Here is an 18,325-nt window from a genome sequence, read left to right as displayed (position 1 = left end):
TGAAATATAAACTCTTTGGTTAATTCTTATGGGAAAATGCAAGAAGCCTAGTTAAATTTTACTCATTCAGGGCATGTGTTTTAGAAAAGCTGAGATAGAAAAACCAACCGATCAGGAGAAGAAAAGGATGAATAGAAGGTTTGGGGGCCATGAAAAGAGAAAAGAAAAGGGGAAACCAGGCTGAGGTGTCAACCCACTGAAAGATGTTTTGTCATTTGCACTTTTTTCCCCCAAGGGAAGAAACTAGAGTTCAGGACTAGAAAGCCAATTTGCTGACTATAGGACACTTCCAGTCAATGAACCTGGAAGTTCTGAGCAGCAGCTTTACAATCTGTAATTACACGCCCGCTCTCTGCCCAGCAATAAGAAATACCTGATGACTTCTATTTCTGGGTCTGAGGCACTTTCTGGTGCTGTGCGAAGAGACAGAGGCTGTTAACTATGGCTGGTGAGTCACGGGTCTTTTTCTGACTAGAAGCTGGGGAGTTAAGTCTTAGAAAACCCTTGATTTATTGCGAGTGTGACAGGCAGACATACTAAAAGGAAATGAGCCAATAGGGTGTATGTTGAATCTTTCTCTTCTTGATTGCGCACAGTTTGAATCACTGGACCTTGTGTAGAGACAGTGAAGGAGAGTATGTTCTCTAGATGTTTACAAGTCAGAAAAAAAGTTAATTCCTTTCTTTCAGCTTCCAATAATCAAAGAGAGAGTAAGGAAAGACAGAGTAAGTTATTTGTGTGAGAAAACTCCAGAAGTTTCTAAATGCACTCTGAAATCTTCTCTACTTCCTCTTGATTTCAAATTCTGCTTCCTGGTTACATCAGGCATCCTCAAGCCTTTGTGCTCCAGATCACAAACCTTCTTCCCAGAATCAGATCTGAGAGCCTCTGTGTTCTCAAGGTGTTGTCATCTCTTGTCTGGAATTATATTTTTGGTGTGATTAAAGTGATTCCATTTATTCCTACCTTTCTATGTAGTCCTGATACAAACAACTCTAATTTCTTGTTTTGTTATCATAGATTTTTAACTGGCCTCCCACTCTCCAAAACTCAGCCCTCAAAACCAATTTTCACACTACTTGCAGGCCAACTGTCTTATATATAGAAGCTGAAAAAGCCTAAGAGTTGGAGTCCTGAGCTACTTAGACATTTACCATTCCAGCAGGGCATATTGCTTCTTTGGCTTCATTCTCCTCATTGGAAAAAGAAAAAGTTGGAATAGATCCATGGTTTCCAAACCTTATAACATATGGGAATAATCCATAGACATATAAAGAAATCAGGTGACTACCCTTTTCTGACCCTGAATAGCTCAATCTTAAATAGACTATAGAAATGTATTAACTTTTAAAGATGTGCAGACAACTCTTATGAAACTAGTTTGGCATTGATTTTTCTGCAGGTTAACATTATTAGGAAAGTTGATCAGTTAACTCTCACTTCTCACATGCTAGGAATCTATTAATGTAATTTTCTTACTCAGGAACATGCAATGGCTCCCTATTGCCTTTTTAAAAATATATAAACTTTCAGATAGGTGTTTCTATCTATCAAAATAAACTTACATTTTTCCAGTAATCCCTCTAAGGCATAATTTCAGGTTCCTAAGAAAAAAAGCAAATGTTTACTATATTTACTTCACTTATATTTTTTTCCTTATTCCTTTGATTCTCCCTATAGTTTAGTTATCTCAGGGTTTATCTCTTACCTCACAACGTTCAACTTAATCTCCTAAAATGCAGGAGTTTTTTTTTTAATTTCTTTTCTTTATGATACTAATAAAGCATTTATCCAGGGAGGAGTAAGTCATATTCATAGCCATGGATATCTCTTTGGCTGGGAAGGCTGACTTCACTGGCCATTGGACTGGAGTCGAGAGATCATTAGATAATACTTAGGAGAAATCAAAAAGGCACTAAAAATAAAAATAAAAACAAGTAAAATGGTTCAATAATTATAAACAACGACGTGCAGTTGGTCTTTGTTAACTAAAACTTCTGAAAAACAGTATCCTATATATAATGTCTAAGGGCATTTCACCACTTTGTCTGGGACCAAAACTGTGGTCTTGATAAATTTTGTCCTCTAAATTTTTCCATTCATTTGTATTATCCTGCAAACTTCAATTCAGTGATTATTACAATAATAAAATATTATCAGTAACAACTTTAAAAAAATACTGTATGACAGGTATTTCATGAACTCTTTCTGAATGAATACTTGAAACCAGTCAATTAAGTTTTTGCTATTATTTCCATTTTATAGTTGAAGAAGATATCTAGAAAAGGACTACAAATTTTTCTTTTGGTCAAATGTCTTTTGAGAAGAGTGAATCTAACCTGACTCTCAAACTCAACACTCTAACTTTAAGTCAGTGTTCTGCAAACCTCTTCAAACGGTGGCTTTGTCTCTGATCACTCCCACTTCATTACATACTGCATACTTCCACTTACAGTAGTATTCTTTCTAAAGCACAGCTCCGCTAGCTTCCTGGTTACATCAGGCACCATCACGCCTTTGTGCTTCTTCCTGCAATGATCCCTGCTAGAAGACCAGCCCCCAGTTTTCAAAGGGGAAAATTCCTTCTAGCCCTTCCAGTCTCAGTGCCAAGCCCTCCCTCGTCTGGACAGCTATCTTCCACCTGAGACACACTTTGCTCATGCTTTTCTTAAGCATCTGTCCATTTAAATTCTTATTTTTTTACAATTTTACTTATATGTGTATCTATCTTTCCACTTGACTCTAAGTTTGAATGTGTAGGCACATGTTTCCAAAATGGTACCCCCATCACTAGCATAGTACCTTTCACAAACTAATGCTCACTAAATATTTCTGAATAAATAGGAGAATGAATGTGCCTTCTCTCTGCTTGAAACTTTCAATGTGTGCTTAATGCCTGTTAAAAGAAATCAGACTTGCTTAGTTTTTATTAAGTATTCTTCAAGAGTAGGGCCATACTTAAATTTTATTCATTTGTTTCTACATTCACTCAGCTAGGGATTCAGTAGATAATTATTAGACTTATCTTGAAGGCCAGAAGTAATGTAGGCCTAGTTTATGGCCACCTGTTCTCACAGAGCATAAAATCTAATGGTGGATGTTGAGAAGTAGGCCGGAAATCACAATTAAAAGTAAAAAAGTATGCTACCCTAAAAAGAAACAAGGTCACCTAAGGGCATGTACCTCTGACACTGTCTCCTTTCAGAGACTCAGAGAAGATTGTGTGAAAAAGTGCCATCTAATCTTAGACTTGGAGAATAAACAGAAAGCAGTAGGAAAACAGGAAGGAATGAGAATGTGGGGGCTGGAAATATGGAGATCCCTAAGTAGGGGATTCCTAGAAATTAAATGATAGGGTAGAATATTTAGAATGTAATGAGCAAGGTGGGGACAGTATCAGAAGATGAGGCTGAATAAGAAGGCCTAGGTTAGAATAAGCTGATTCCAGAGAGATTCCTATTTCATTAGACAACAGGTAAGACTCAAAATGAAATTTTTGTCTAAACTCCTGATTTCCACATTTTTTTTGAGTTGCACTTCCTGGCTAATAGAAGCTCTCTCTGGGCAGCAATCTGCACTATAATATTTACAATTTTGTAATAAAATTATCTTTTATTTATTTATTTATTTTTTGAGACGGAGTCTTGCTCTGTCGTCCAGGCTGGAGTGCAGTGGCATGATCTCTGCTCACTGCAAGCTCTGCCTCCCAGGTTCATGCCATTCTCCTGTCTCAGGCTCCCAAGTAGCTGGGACTACAGGCGCCCACCACCACGCCCAGCTAATTTTTTGTATTTTTGGTAGAGACGGGGTTTCACCGTGTTAGCCAGGATGATCTCGATCTGCTGACTTCATGATCTGCCCTCCTCGGCCTCCCAAAGTGCTGGGATTACAGGCGTGAGCCACTGTACCCAGCCAAAATTATCTTTTTTATAGTAATTTTACTATTGGCTATGAGAAAGAAATTCTAATTTCTAATTTTACCTAAAATCACTTTATATATACATATATATAAAGTGGAAATTCTCCAAACCTGTAAACAGGAAAACATACTCCCAGACCAGGAATATATCAGGACCCTGGATGTCTTGACATTGGCAGAACTTTCTCAAATGAGAAAGAGGAATATGTGTCGCTGTTTAATCTGTGAAAAAATATATGCTTAGAAGATTTGGTTTCCTTGCATACTCTTACAACTTTTTGCATCCCCAGAGATCAGGTTTTTAATCATACACTTTAGCAAGATATTTATTCTAAAATATCATTAAAAATGAATGGAAACAAATGATTGAAATAGAAAAAAATACATGAAATATAACAAAACAATATAATTTATATACAGGATAATAATACTTTACTCTTAGTTCCTATGTCTTGATTGGGTCATGTAACCAGACATAAATACTATGCCTGTCCATTCCTTTCATGAAAAGAAACCTTGTTATTATATCTTAGTAACTTTTCTTCTAATTTGTATACATAAATCCTTTTTTCTTTTGCAGAAGGAAGGCTCAAGAGTCTCCCAGTTTCTTGCACAATATCAGTCAAAAGAGATTAATATTATATTTCACAAGGGGATAGATCAGAATGACTATTGCAAACTTATCCACAAGAGATGTATTATTTTGTCACATTATAAAACACAAGGTGAAAAACTTAGTGCTGGTTGTTCAGCACTCTGGAGGCAAGATGTCCACATTTATGTCAGAATCTCGTACAAATATTTGTCCCTTTGACCTTGGACACAGTACTATTGTTACTAGACAACATTTCTTCCTTGAATAGCTGATTTCACAGTTTGTTGAAAGATATCTGAAGCCTGTTTCTTCTAGAAAAGTTAATAATTCACTTAAAGTTTGCTTTAAAAATATCAGGATGGTACAGAATTCAATATTCTGTTAAGGGTTTGGTGTATATATGTATCTGTATATGGTATGGAGTAGGAAGGGACTATCATTCCAAAATCGGATGTTGTCCCAAACAGGTTTGTAGCCACATGTACCAATTAAGTACCTAACTTGTGGCTAGTGACACATGTTGAGAGCAATGTTTTCTATATATTATAATAAATATATTATTGAAATTAATTATACCTTTTGTAAATGTGACATTACACAATTTAATATTGCACGTGGAACTCACATTGTATTTCAAATAGATAGCACTCCGAGCAGGTATTTATTTAGTACACTCTTGCCCAGACACAGTGGAAAGTCCACATGGATGAATGAGTTCCATACAGTAAAACCACTGGAAAAATCAAACTGATTTTCTGAATAAATGAAATCCTAAATAATCAAGATTTTTTTTCCAGAATGATCAGAATCTGTGATTGCATTTTGTGTGTGGGGGAGGTTAGAGGGAGATTTCTGCTTTCTTTATCAGGAAATTTCCTTTTCTTTCTCAGCATTTCCTTAAGCTGGAAGTTAAGCATAGCTATAATCTCTACATGCAAGGAAGTCTTGTTCCTAGGGTTTGTCTCTCTCATTCTCTGTCAACCTTCTTAGGTGATAACCTGGGTCACAGAGGCAGAAGGCATCATTCGTATTTTGTGATATCCCACAGCTCTTCTGCAAATCAAAGCTGGAACACCTGAGTCAGCAGAATCTACAAATACTCTCAAGCTTTGCCCCTGGAAGAATTCTTAAGACTGTGAAGAAAAACCTGGAGAGGTGCTGTGCTCTGTTCATGAAATGGACACAGAGAGAGAAACAACTGCTTTCATTAAATGCACTATTTTTAATGGGGTCTTGCTCTGTTGCCCAGCCCGTAGTGCCATGGTGTGATCATAGCTGACTGCTATCTTGAACACATGGGCTCAAGAGATTCTGCAGCCTCAGCCTCTCAAGTAGCTAGGACTACAGATGCATACCACCATGCCAGACTGATCATTTTAATTCTTGTAGAGACAGTCTCACTATGTTGCCCAAACTGATTTCTGAATACTGGTTTCATGAGATCCACTGCCTTCACTTCCCAAAGCACTGAGATTACAGGCTGGAGCCACAGTGGCAGCTATAAATGCACAAATACTTAGAGCAATAAATGACTGGGGGTGATGACAGTGGTAACCTTTATCATAGAAGCTTTCAGCAAGACTTCAAACAGATACCAATGTTCATTCAACCCATGATAAAATGTAGATTCATCATTTGTTTCATTTACTGATTCTTGTATCTATTTGAGATTTCTTATAATTTCAGCTATAGCCACAGAATAAAAATAGCTACATGATAACATAGCTGAGTAATACTTCTTTGTACTCTGGTTGAAAAACCTAGATGTGAAGCATATTTGAAAAATAAAATTAAAGCTTAAAAAATTATAAGTTGATATTTTTTAAATAGTATAAATACAATCATAATATGGAAGGCAAACAACCTCTGCTATATTCATTTTTACTGGAGCCAATGACATCTCTCAGTTTTTATGAAATTTGATTTGAACCTGAATATAAGAAATGTTTGAGTAGATGCAGAAGAAAAAGAATAAAAAAGGGAACAGGAATTATTCTAATTTCCTTAAGATTCCTGAGTAATCATTCCAGATATGTCTTAGTTCTGGCTCTAGGCTCTAGAGAGAGGAAGGCAGTGTCTTTTGATAGAGGTTAGGGAGGATGGTAGCTACATGAGGTGCTAAAAAAGCAAAATTGTGAGGCATATGGAGATTGAAAAGAGACTCGGGTAATCAAAGTGACTTCAACTCCATCTCCTGCAGATAGATCCAATAAAAAAAAAAAGAAAGGGCCGCAGACACCTGGCTCTCATTATATGCAATACAAAGTTTGACCATCTGACTCCAAGGAATGTGGCTCACTTTGACATCATGGGGATGAAGGAGCTATTTCAGGACGTGGGCTACCTCTGCCCCATACCTGATATTAGATATGTGATTATATGTGTAATTAACTTAGCTATAGAGTTTTATCAGTGAGGAGAGTTAATCCCAGAAACTTTGCATTATAGTAAGAACTACATGACATGATATATGTAGAAAGTTAACCATAGTTCTCTTCATACTTAAATTGCTCGATAAAGATAATGATGGTAAGAATGATAGTGGTGATGATGATGATACAAATTGGTTGACCATGAAATAGGAGGAATCAGGGACTTGACTGTAAGTATTATTTGGAAAGTATTTCCAAAAGCAGAAGTAAGGGAGTGGGGAAGGGAGATGAAAGGAAGATAATATTCCTTAAAAATGCAATAATTAATTCATTACTGCTCTGAGAAACTGGGTTCCAATCTTTCTTCAGGACCCTCTACAATTATGTAGATTCTACCTTACTAGAAGGTAGGGAATTAGAGACATTCATCAACTGACTAATGCCATTCATTGGTTGAAATTAGCCCCCAGGAGCAGGTCCTCCCTCTCCCAAAATTCTGGACCCACATCTGTACGGCCAAACGGCCTTCAGTCCTTTGATGAACATCTCCCATCTTCAAAGCAGAAAGAACCTGAGGCACAGTGGCTTGATGTGTGAAAACAACCACATGAGGGGGAGTCCCCACTATAGCAGCACTAAAGTCAGGCAGCCTGAAGTGATGTGTCATGTAATGAACATGATTTTTCTCAGTTCCATAGTGAAAATTAACATCACATATTACATTGCTTATGAAACTTATGTTGCATTATTTATTCCTTAAATTTCCTTTCCTTTCTTAATCAATATAGTTGTTGCATCCTTTTACCCTCCCTTCTCCCTTGAAATAGATACATTTACTCACTGTTTTGAAATCCTTGTGGAAAAATGCTATTGCGTTTCCTTATGAAAAATTTTCTCTTATGTAACTTATATTTTTCTAGCATTACAGATATGTGAAGAATCATATTGAGATAATAGGTAACATTACATTTGTGCTGTGCAATAGATACTATTGGTTTGCAGACATTAAATTTATACAGTTGCAGATTCGCAACTGTATATGCGGGTCAGTACCTCTAAGTATTTCATTGTTGAAAGGTCAACTGTACATCTCTGTATCTTCCACCTTATATACATTTTCGCAGATTTGTGTGTCTGCCTTTTAATCTGTCCATTATTAAATATAACTAATTTGTGTATTTATACATGATCTATTTTTATTGTTTCTCAAATTATTGCTTATTATAGAATAATTACTTTTTGCTCCCTTTATTTATATCCTTCTATATTTGATATAGAATGATTTCATTCTATATTTGATATTTGATTGGTCCAACATCTCAATGTCCTTCAAGATCTAAATTTACAGTCTCTTTTTTTTCTGCTGATATATCCTTATAGTGGCTTGCTTTCTAGTGTATTTTTATACTTCATCTCTCAGTCTAGTTTTTATTTTGAGTGGATTGAAGGAGAAGAATGGCTTCTGTTTCTGCTGCTAGGCAACACACCACATCCAAGACCATGTCTATCCCTCCTTAGAGATTTGAGTCTATCTGGCTCCAAGATGAGACTTTCTAACTTGTAGAGGTTCCATGGTTCCGTTATTTTCTATCCTGTTGGTATAGAAATCTGACACAAGGAGATCACACCGCTTCTGGCCACCTTCCTGTCCGTGCAAGCTCTTTGCTGCTTCATCCTAGTTCCTTCCTACTCTTGTGCAAATTCTTTCTATAGTCAGCACCAACTCCCAGACATTCTTATCCCTTCTCCTGTCCCCAACACTCAGTCCACTCATGACCCAGCTCCTGGTTCATATGGGACCAGCAATGCCTCCAAGAACATGTCCTATTAAATTCTGGATGTGATGTGCATGGAGTCTCAAGGGGGAGGCTCAGGATGAGATTTTGATTTCATAATCTGGGGTTATTCCAAGTACCAATATTTTTAAATGGTTTGACTGGTGGAACCAATATAGATGAAGTATCTATTACAGGGCCTGGGCCTTGTGAAGCACTCAATATGAAATAGTTACTTTAGAAGCATGTTAACATGACTCTCCTACCTAGGAAGCTGCAATAGTTTCCTATTGCCCATCTCATCAGTTTAAATACCTTAGTGAGGCTGTTATAAATTATCATTGTCTAGATGCATTTAACTCAGAATTTATTTCCCACTGACACAAACAAGCACCTTTTATTTGCTTATCCACTTCAGATTTCCCAGTGTAGTGCCCAGCTGAAGAGCAGCACATCATATAGAGCAAGTAATGAGTGAGGTGGTGGGCTGGCTTCTCACCCAGTTCTTCAACTTGTGCTTACCAAGGCATTAAAACGATTTGTTTTACCTGATCTTCCTACCATAAAATGAAATTAATGCTTATTCAACATACTGAAGTAAAATATATGAAAAATTTAGAAGTACTTAACCAAAAAGTACATTTTTACATGACCTTGCTTCTGCTCTATAGGTTACGACTACCATAAATGAGAGGTACTGTGGTATGATCTCTACACCTGCCATTGCATCCTAGAAGGTAAGAATGATTAGGAGGTCCCTCCTATACATGAGAACACAGGGGCTGAGAGATGTTAAATAACTTGTCCAAAATCTAATAGCTCATAAACAGAAGTTAACCTCAGAACCATTAGATATCCAAGTCTACACTGATAAGCTGTGCAGAAAAGAGGAAGGTTTTAGATAAAGAAAACACAAAACAACATGTTATAGTTGATCAGTGCTCTAAGTTGTATCACTCAAAATGTGCTGATAGTCCAAAAATATAAATAAGAAGAGGAGTTGGATAAGATGAAAGAGTGTATGATGTTCTAAGGTTTGGAAATGGGATGGCCAAAACCCAAGCACAGGAATTTTCTGTCTTCTATATCAGAGGTTCTTATAGTACCTACTCTGTCATTTAAAATAATATTGTTTCACACACTTCACACTGAGAGAAGGATTTTAAATCAATATGCACATTTTAAATATTACTTATAGTAGAATTGCTACATTTGTTTATTTTAAGATAATTTTCCTTATGTAATGCTATTTTCTGGATACATATTTCAGTCAATAAATTGGTTCCTGTAAGTTATCTCCCCTCTATCTACCTATTGCCATCCAATGTGGGTGGTGGGTAATTACAGTTCAGTCACTATAAGAAGTGCTTCCTCTTACCAGAACTATGACTAATTTGTGGAGGCTTGAGTGTGTCCTGAAATCAAGACATAAAATCAAGAAAATCAAGAAAACCAAGAAAAAAATTTTTTTTCCAAATCAGTCTATTATTACTACCACTGACCTTTTTCATTGCAAATTTTAATGTTATTTTAGTATAATTTACATCAAACAAAATGTACCCCTTTTAAGAATATAAATTGATTATTAATTACATGAGGATATTTAGTATAATATCCCATTTAATAGACAAACCAATATTGTCACACCAAAAAGTTTTGTTATGCCCTTTGTTCTCAATTTCCTTCCATTTCCTCCTCTGATAAGTAGTGATTGAATTTCTACAACTATACATTAGTTTTTTCTAATCTAGAACTTTATATAATTGGAATCACAGGGTATGTGTTCCTTCCTATATGGCTTCTTTCACTCATAATGAGAGTATAAATTTTCCATCCATGTTATTGCATATATTAGTAATTTTTTCCCTTTTATGACTGAATAGTATTTCAGTGTATGTGTCTAGCACAAATTGTTTACTTATGCTCCCAAATTGGATATTGAGTTGCTTCCAGTTTTTGACATCTTCCTTTTCGAGGAAAGAGGGGGCCTTGCACTCTCATGGCTCAATGTTTACATTCCCAGGACATTAGACTCAAGGTTCGTGATTCTACATCCCCATATATATGGTCTAATCATTGTTTCTGTGTCCTGGATGTCACTTTGACATGCTTCAACTCAGTGGTTCTTGGCTCTGACTGGCAGGGAGAAACCCTCGTGTGAAACCCTTAAGTAGCAGAGAAAATAAATGAGTCAGCACATAAATTTAAAAGTAAATAAACTAAAGAGAAGTGGTGCACAGACAATGTCTGCTTTCTTCCATGTTACAATTCCTTCCAGTGGCAAGGAGCCCAAGATTTTGTTGCAATCAGATTAGGTCATTGGCAGAGTAAAGATCAAAACACCATGAAAAACACCTTAGATTAAAAGCCATGTCATTGTCTTCCTACACAGTCGGTTCTACTTAACCAATGACATTTAAGTCTTAGCCTAGAGCACAGGAAGTAAAACTGGTAGCCCACATGTCGAACCGTAAATATTTTTGTAAATCTGGTCGTTATCCTCCAAAGATAATAACATAACAGCCCAAGAAAATTTTCAGTTAAAAAAAATGATGAATGAAATGTACTGTGTGCATTTTGCTATTAGTCCATCTTCCATCAAGTTTATTCATGAAATAAATTAGCCTCATTGAGTTTATTTCTGGGATAATCAATTGAGCATGTACTGACAAAGGCAGAGACCTCTTCTGGCCTTCCCTGGCTACCTCTGTGTACAATTTTCATGAGTCCTGCAATACTTTGTCTCCCACTTCTCCAATTAATTTCTTATTCTTCTCATTGCTTGGCATATTTTATCATTCTAAATATTCCAGTTACATATTACATACCAGGTTTCATGTTTATCTTTCCCTCTTGAATGTGAGAGCAAGGGGGAAAGGATCATAATATGTTTTGACTGAACCCCTGACACCGAGAACCATGTTGTCCACATATATTTGCTAAATGAATGACTGGAGGCACTGAGTGAGGATTCTAACAAAAGATAAACTTAGCTAGATAATCTGCAAATAATCATCCTTGATTATTTTTCTAAACTGAAATATTTGTATTAATTATATTAATATCCCTCATTATCTGCTTACCATTTGCCTGGCAATGCTCCATTCATTTTTCACATTTTATCTCAATGCTACTCAAAACTGTGTAGATATGTGTATGTACTATTAACAATATTATTTTACAGACAGAGGAACCAATGTATAAAGAATCTCAATATCTTGCCCAGGAAGGTGAGTTTAACATGTTAGTTTCGACATTCTGAGTTCAGAGTCTATGCTTTAGGCCTCTATGATGCAATGTCCTTCAAAAGAAAGCCATCCAAGATGAGTGAGTGGCTCATGGCTCATGCCTGTAATCCCTGCTCTTTGGAAGGCCAAGATGGGTGAATCGCTTGAGTGCTGGAATTCAAAATCAGCCAAGGAAACATAGGGAGAGTCCATCTCAACAAAAAATACAAAAATTAACCAGCCCTGATGGTGCTTGCCTGTAGTTTTTAACTACTCAGGAAACTGAAGTGGGAGAATCATCTCAGCCTAGGGAGGTAAAGGCTGCAGTGAGCCATGGGCATGCCACTGCACATGGTGTCACAACAGAGTGACACCATGTATGAGAAAACAAAACAAAACAAAAAGCCATCAGGAAAGGAAGAACATTAAATAAGAAAGACTTTAATTTTGGTGAAAAATGTTTACATTTCTTAAAGCAAAATTGCTTCACAGGGACATATATTTCCTACAAGCTTTCCCCAAAGCTGTGAGGTGTGGTCAAGGGAACAGTGGTTCACATTCTGCAAAGGTTGTGTTAATTTTTTTCCATCAAGTTTTTGAATGTACAGGAAACTCTTCACTGTGTGAATTTAACCGTATACATACTTTCTCAATCCTGTCTTAATCTCTAAGCCCCATTCTCCTCCTACCCTGATCTATCCAAGGGCTGGTGAAAAAAAATTCCCATTGATACACTCTCTGATGCAGGCTACAATTCTGATTCTTTCTCTGGGAAGAAAAATAAAGATATGCATATGCATGTGCAGTGGGTGTTTTCCAGTATGTGCACACACCCTGCCAAAAAGGAAGGTGAAGCATACTTTCAGTTTCAGCCCACACAAGAAGGGCAGGAGAGAAGAGCCATGGCCGGTGAGTCTTTTACTGTTCCAAGAACAGGTCGCTGGGAAGAAAGAGTTTTGGAAGGTGCTGGCTCTTCTGGAAGCCACAGTTAGTATCTGTGGAAGTTTAGGTGAGCAGAAGTGAGGAAAAGAGGGGAGAGGGAGGAGAGGGAAGAGAGAAGGAACTAGAAGATTCTTGCAGCCTTTAGAAAGGAAAGCCAAGCCCAGAAAGGAACTGAGGCTTTAGGGGCAGCCTGCTGTCATTTTACAATCTAAATTAAACTCTTACTTACATGTTGAAAGTCTGACAGAGGGTACAGAATTGGCACAGGAGGAGTACTAGCAGCAGTCATTCCTAAATGAAATGGGCCATTTCTGCTTCATTACTTTATTATTCAGAGTTAAATAAACAAGGGACACAAGAGGATGATCTTCACTTTCCAGGGACTAATGTGGAAATGGTAAACTCAGTCTTCAGGCCACTCCATGCACATGTATGGAGACTATTGAGGGAAATAAGTAGGACAGCGATACAGTAAGAAGAGGGATTACCCAACTGTGAGGAGGGGGACATTTCACTGATCTAAATGAGTTCACTTTCTGTTGATTACATGAGAGGAATATGAGGCTGTTTTCATGAAGTGAGAAATCCTTGTGCTCCAAATAGACAAGTTCCTGAAGGAGAAGAGAAAGCTGTTTATCCATTCCACGGGTGAAGGTACAATAAATGGCTTACTGGATGAATTATTACAGACAAGGGTGCTGAACCAGGAAGAGATGGAGAAAGTAAAACGTGAAAATCCTACAGTTATGGATAAGGCCCGAGCTGTGATTGACTCTGTTATTCGCAAAGGGGCACAGGCATCCCAAATTTTCATTACATACATTTGTGAAGAAGACAGGTACCTGGCAGGGACACTGGGACTTTCAGCAGGTAAGGGTCAGTGACTCACTCAAGTTCACCTAGGGCCTGTCTTCATGCCTAACATTTGATTTCTTTGCTAGTCATATTAATCTGCAGGATATCTTCTTATCTCTGCCTTTCGGTCATATTTCTGTAGCAGGGGCCCTATTGCATGTGACTCTCCTTTGATTCTTTTCCTTCAGCCTCAGTGGCCCTCTTCTGATTAAAGTTCATTTTCTGTTCTAAGTACGTGGTAGCTAATTTCCTAAAGGTCATGAGAACTATCCAAAAAGCTTCTTACTATATGTTCCAGTGTTCCTGGCAAGGCACAATATTTATTGATTGATTTATTATTTTGTGTCCAGCGTGTCCCTAGGCACTTACGTAGTTGTTTGACATGAGCTTTAGGGTCTGTATTCAAGTACTTTTTATAAATTCTTTTCAAAATTTTGCCCTCTGAGAAGAATAAAGTATATTTAAGTGATGATGATACATTCAGGGAATACATTCAATGATTACAGAAAAGTGAAGATTTCAACAGGACCCTTTCCTCCCGTTGCCCCCTTGCATTTTCTTTTGAGTGAGATCACCCACTTGCCTGTTACCAGGCTGCAGATCATACTGGGAGGCCTGGACTTCCATCACCTGCAGCCCTCCTGAGGCCTGATACAGTGCTCAGGAAATGACCTTGTCCATTCTTATAATCCCTTCGACCTACAACTTGGTGAGGATCGGAGTTTTGGTGCCCTTGAACATCATTTACTGTCATTTAGTCAGGGTTGTGCGAGGAATTTGTAGTGAGGAGTGGCTTACGCATTGCTGTAAAGTTTTCCAGAGATGCTAAGTGGCTGTTTCAATGTTCTTCATCTTTTTATAGGTCCGATACCTGGAAATTAGCTTAGTACACAAGACTCCCAAGGAGTACTTTCTTTCTTCCCAGGTAATGTTGTTTTTAAATGAAGAGCGTTCTTGAAACCCAGCTTCCTTAACATTAATTTAGTAGAATGAGCCGTGCTTGAAGGGGCTATGGAGAATTCCCACAGATTTATCATATAATTTTCTTTTTTAATACCTTCTGTTTTTGCAGAAGCTGTTTCCAAAGCTTTACTACTCATATTTATACTAACAAATTCTGAATTTGTATCTCAAATTCTGATTACCCAAATAAGTACCAAACTACATTATTGAAGCCTACTGAAATATTCCCCCACATCTCCCAAAGACACCTTTATCTAAACAATTTCAGAGCTGAACATGCCATTCTTCCCAACCCTGCTTCTCTTCCAGTTTTGTGTAACTTGGTTTTTGATGCCACCATCACCAGTTGTTCAAACTAGGAACCTGAAACTCATCTTGGTCCCTTTCCTCTCGTGCACCTCCAATATTCAAGCCATGGCCAAGTTTTATGCATTCTTCTCTCAAATTTGGAATGTCTCTCCATTCTTACTTCTATTATTTTATTAAAGAACTCTTATTCCTTAAGTGCCCTCCTTAAAATAAAAGAAACTTACATTTGAAAGCAATTTAGAGGCTAGAAATGCACATTTTTATCAAGTTCAGATATTACTCTACTGAATTTATTAAGGATGATTACCTGATGAATGTTTCCCTAAATGTTTCACAGCATGGGATATTCACATATAACCAAATACTGCATTCTCAAAAATAACTCAAATGCATTTTTTTCAGTTTTTTTCTATTGCTTTCACAAATCTTTACAAAGAAATCAAACATTTCTTCTACTAAATTATTATTTTATAGTTTTCTCCAACATAATCATTATAATTAGTTCTTCTCCATGTCCACACACTTCATGCTGCCTTTGTTTATCCTATTGCATAGCAGTTTTTCAAATTTATTTGCAAAATTAAATATTATTATTTTGCCTCAATAGTTTCTAAAAGATCCTCTGGATATTTAGAACACTCAGTTCTATCTTGAAATGAAGATCACATTAATTTCTTTAACAAGTGCATCACATTGTCAGATTGTGTTGATCTTGTGATGAAGTAAAAGCCTCAAAGATTTTCTCACATAAACTCTGTGAAAACATTTCCTCATACATTTGTGCAAGCAATGTTTAGTGCTATGAATCCATCTAGAGCACACCATGATTTTAGCATTCATCATTCTATTTTATATTTGTTCTAGTTTATGTATTCAATATTCTTGTCCTCCCATACATATACATTGTAGGAGGAGATGCTGAAGGATGGGAAAAAGGATCATTAAAAAAATGTTCCCTGTGTTTACCACTATGTCTATTAGGTAAATAAATAAAAGGATAAACACATCTTTTAAAAATTAATTAATGTTAATTAAGACTTGCTTCCGTTAAATTTTATCCTAGGGTTTGAATCTTTTGAAAACAAATCATATTTTAACAGTTTTATATTATGGATTGACTGTTTCCTGAGTGCTTTATCATGCATGGCCTTGAAAAGCCTTCTCTCTATATTTTTATCTAAAATGCTTGTAGAAATACGTATCCTCAAATATGAAAGTAGATACTCCCTGTAATGCATACCTAGAAATCTCTGGCTTGAAATGTGCTCCATTAGCAGCAAACACACTCAACTGTGTTAAAGATTAGATTAGGATTGTCCTCTAGGAATGTATTTCCTCTTTTGTAGCTTCATCCATAGGTGAGACTATAAGAACAAACAGGGATGCCACTGTTCGTGATGTTCCTTGTCTCTTGCAGCACCTCAGGCAGTGCAGGACAACCCAGCTATGTCCACATCTTCAAGCCCAGAAGGCAGCATCAAGCTTTGCTTTCTAGAAGAACCTCAAAGGATATGGAAACAAAAGTCACAGAGGTTGGAGTGAAAGATATACTTCAGGCAGTTCTGAAATTCAGTGGCTTTTTCTTAGAAGCAATTTTATTGAACGGTTCTGGAGAATCATACTTCTGCTCCCCTTGCATAAATGATGTCTATATCCTAGAATCCCAGGTTTATGTAAAGAGCTGCAAACTGGAACTCATAAATTATCGTAGTCTTCACCCAGTCTGTCTCTTGGAATTTATTTCCCACTGACACAAATGTCATTTATTTCCCAATGACACAAACAAGCCATTTTGTCTGCTTGTATAATCCAGATTTTCCAGTGTAGTGCCCAGTTGGAAAGAAGCACATCACACTGAATAAGTATTGAAGTGGACTCTGGCTTCTCATCCAATTCTCCAACTTGTGCTTACCAAGAATTGGAGTCAGTTTTTTCTCTTTGTTCCTGTTCATAAAATGAAATTACTGTTTATTTAACATTATTAAAATGAAGCATAAGAAAATTTAGAGGCACTTTACCAAAAAGTGCATTTTAACGTCACCTTGCTTCTGGGCTATAGCTTATGACTACTATACATGAGCGGTATAATGGCATGCTCTCTACACCTGGCATTGCATCTTAGAAGGTAAGAATGATTATGAGGCCCCTCCTATATACGAGAACACAGAGGATGGGAGATGTTAAATAACTTGTCTAAGATCTACACCTCATAAATAGAAGTTGACCCTAGGGCTATTAGATGCCAAAGTCCACACTGAAAAGCTGGGCAGAAAGAGAGAGGTTTTTAGACAAAGAAAAAATAGAATAACATGTAATAGTTGATTAGTGCTGTAAGTTGTATTACACAAAATGTGCTGATAGTCCAAAAACATAACTAAGAAGAGTTGGATAAACTGAAAGGGTCCATGAACTTCTAAGGCTTGGAAATGGAATAGCCAAAACCCAAGCACAGGAATTTTCTGTCTTCTATGTCAGAGATTTGTATAGTACCTACTCTGTCATTTAAAATGATATTGTTGCACAGACTTCACACTGACAAGACTTTATAACATTATGCACATTTAAAATACTACTTATAATAAAATTGCTACATTCATTTATTTTGAGATGATTTTACCTTTGTAATTATATTTTCAAGTACATATTTAAGTCAACAATTCGGTTCCTCTAAATTATATCCACTCTGTATACAATTCCCCGTTCAACTTGGGTGGTTGGTAATTACAACTCAGGCACTATAAAAACCACTTACCAAAATTTTTACAGATTTGTGGAGTGTGTCCAGCCAGAAATCAAGAAAAAAAAAAATCTATTATTACAACCACTGACCATTTTTGCTTCAAAATTTTAATGTTATTTTTGTATAATTTATGTCAAAGAAAATGTACCCCTTTAAGAATACAATTTCTTTGTTAAAGACACATGAATATTCTAGTATAATAACATCCCAATGAACAGGCAAACCGATTTCATCACCCTAGAAAGTTTTGTCACGCCCATTGTTCTCAATCTCCTTCCACTTCCGCCTCAGATAAGTAGTGACTGAATTTCTATCACTATACATTAGTTTTTCCTAATCTAGAACCTTACATAATTGGAATCACAGGGTATGTGTGTTCCTTCGTCTATGGCTTCTTTCACTCATAATTGAAACATTTTTTTCATCCATGTTATTGCATATATTAGTAATTTTTCCCTTTTATGACTGAATAGCATTTCAGTGCATGTGCGTAGCACAAATTGTTATTTTATGCTCCTGAATTGGATATTGGTTTGTTTCCAGTTTTTGACATCTTCATTTTTGAGGAAACAGTGGGGCCTTGGGATCCAGTGGCTCAATGTTTAGCTTTCCAGGATACGAGACTCAA

General features: G+C 36.7%; 1 protein-coding gene across 5 annotated transcripts; it reads left to right on the top strand.

The window, feature by feature from the left end:
- The first annotated feature begins 211 nt into the window (after nt 1-211).
- Nucleotides 212-16,675, top strand: CARD16 (caspase recruitment domain family member 16). 5 transcript variants are annotated; one of them, XM_026452089.2, is made up of 7 exons: nt 252-448; nt 9,333-9,398; nt 11,846-11,891; nt 12,636-12,797; nt 13,434-13,700; nt 14,548-14,610; nt 16,375-16,675. In XM_026452089.2, exons 3-6 carry the CDS (start codon nt 11,858-11,860, stop codon nt 14,565-14,567), a joined length of 483 nt encoding a protein of 160 aa, XP_026307874.1. In that variant the 5' UTR covers nt 252-448; nt 9,333-9,398; nt 11,846-11,857; the 3' UTR covers nt 14,568-14,610; nt 16,375-16,675. The 5 variants fall into 5 exon arrangements, with proteins under 5 accessions (XP_026307863.1, XP_026307874.1, XP_026307859.1 ...); XM_026452078.2 differs by lacking the exon at nt 14,548-14,610 and having other exon boundaries at nt 212-448; XM_026452083.2 differs by lacking the exons at nt 252-448; nt 9,333-9,398; nt 11,846-11,891 and having other exon boundaries at nt 11,918-12,897.
- The last annotated feature ends 1,650 nt before the right edge of the window (nt 16,676-18,325 follow it).

The sequence above is a fragment of the Piliocolobus tephrosceles genome, chromosome 13 (assembly GCF_002776525.5).
Source record: "Piliocolobus tephrosceles isolate RC106 chromosome 13, ASM277652v3, whole genome shotgun sequence".
In the NCBI taxonomy this organism is placed as follows: Eukaryota; Metazoa; Chordata; class Mammalia; order Primates; family Cercopithecidae; genus Piliocolobus; species Piliocolobus tephrosceles.
Note: the sequence above shows the minus strand (reverse complement) of the source record. Positions and strands in the feature narration are given on the sequence as shown.

Bases quoted from the DNA above. Each gene is read 5' to 3' on its own strand.
- CARD16 (XM_026452074.2), top strand. From the start codon at position 12,630: ATGCAGGCTACAATTCTGATTCTTTCTCTGGGAAGAAAAATAAAGATA. The intron at 12,898-13,433 runs GTGAGCAGAAGT...TGCTCCAAATAG, and splicing joins TAGTATCTGTGGAAGTTTAG to ACAAGTTCCTGAAGGAGAAG. The intron at 13,701-16,374 runs GTAAGGGTCAGT...TGTCTCTTGCAG, and splicing joins GACACTGGGACTTTCAGCAG to CACCTCAGGCAGTGCAGGAC.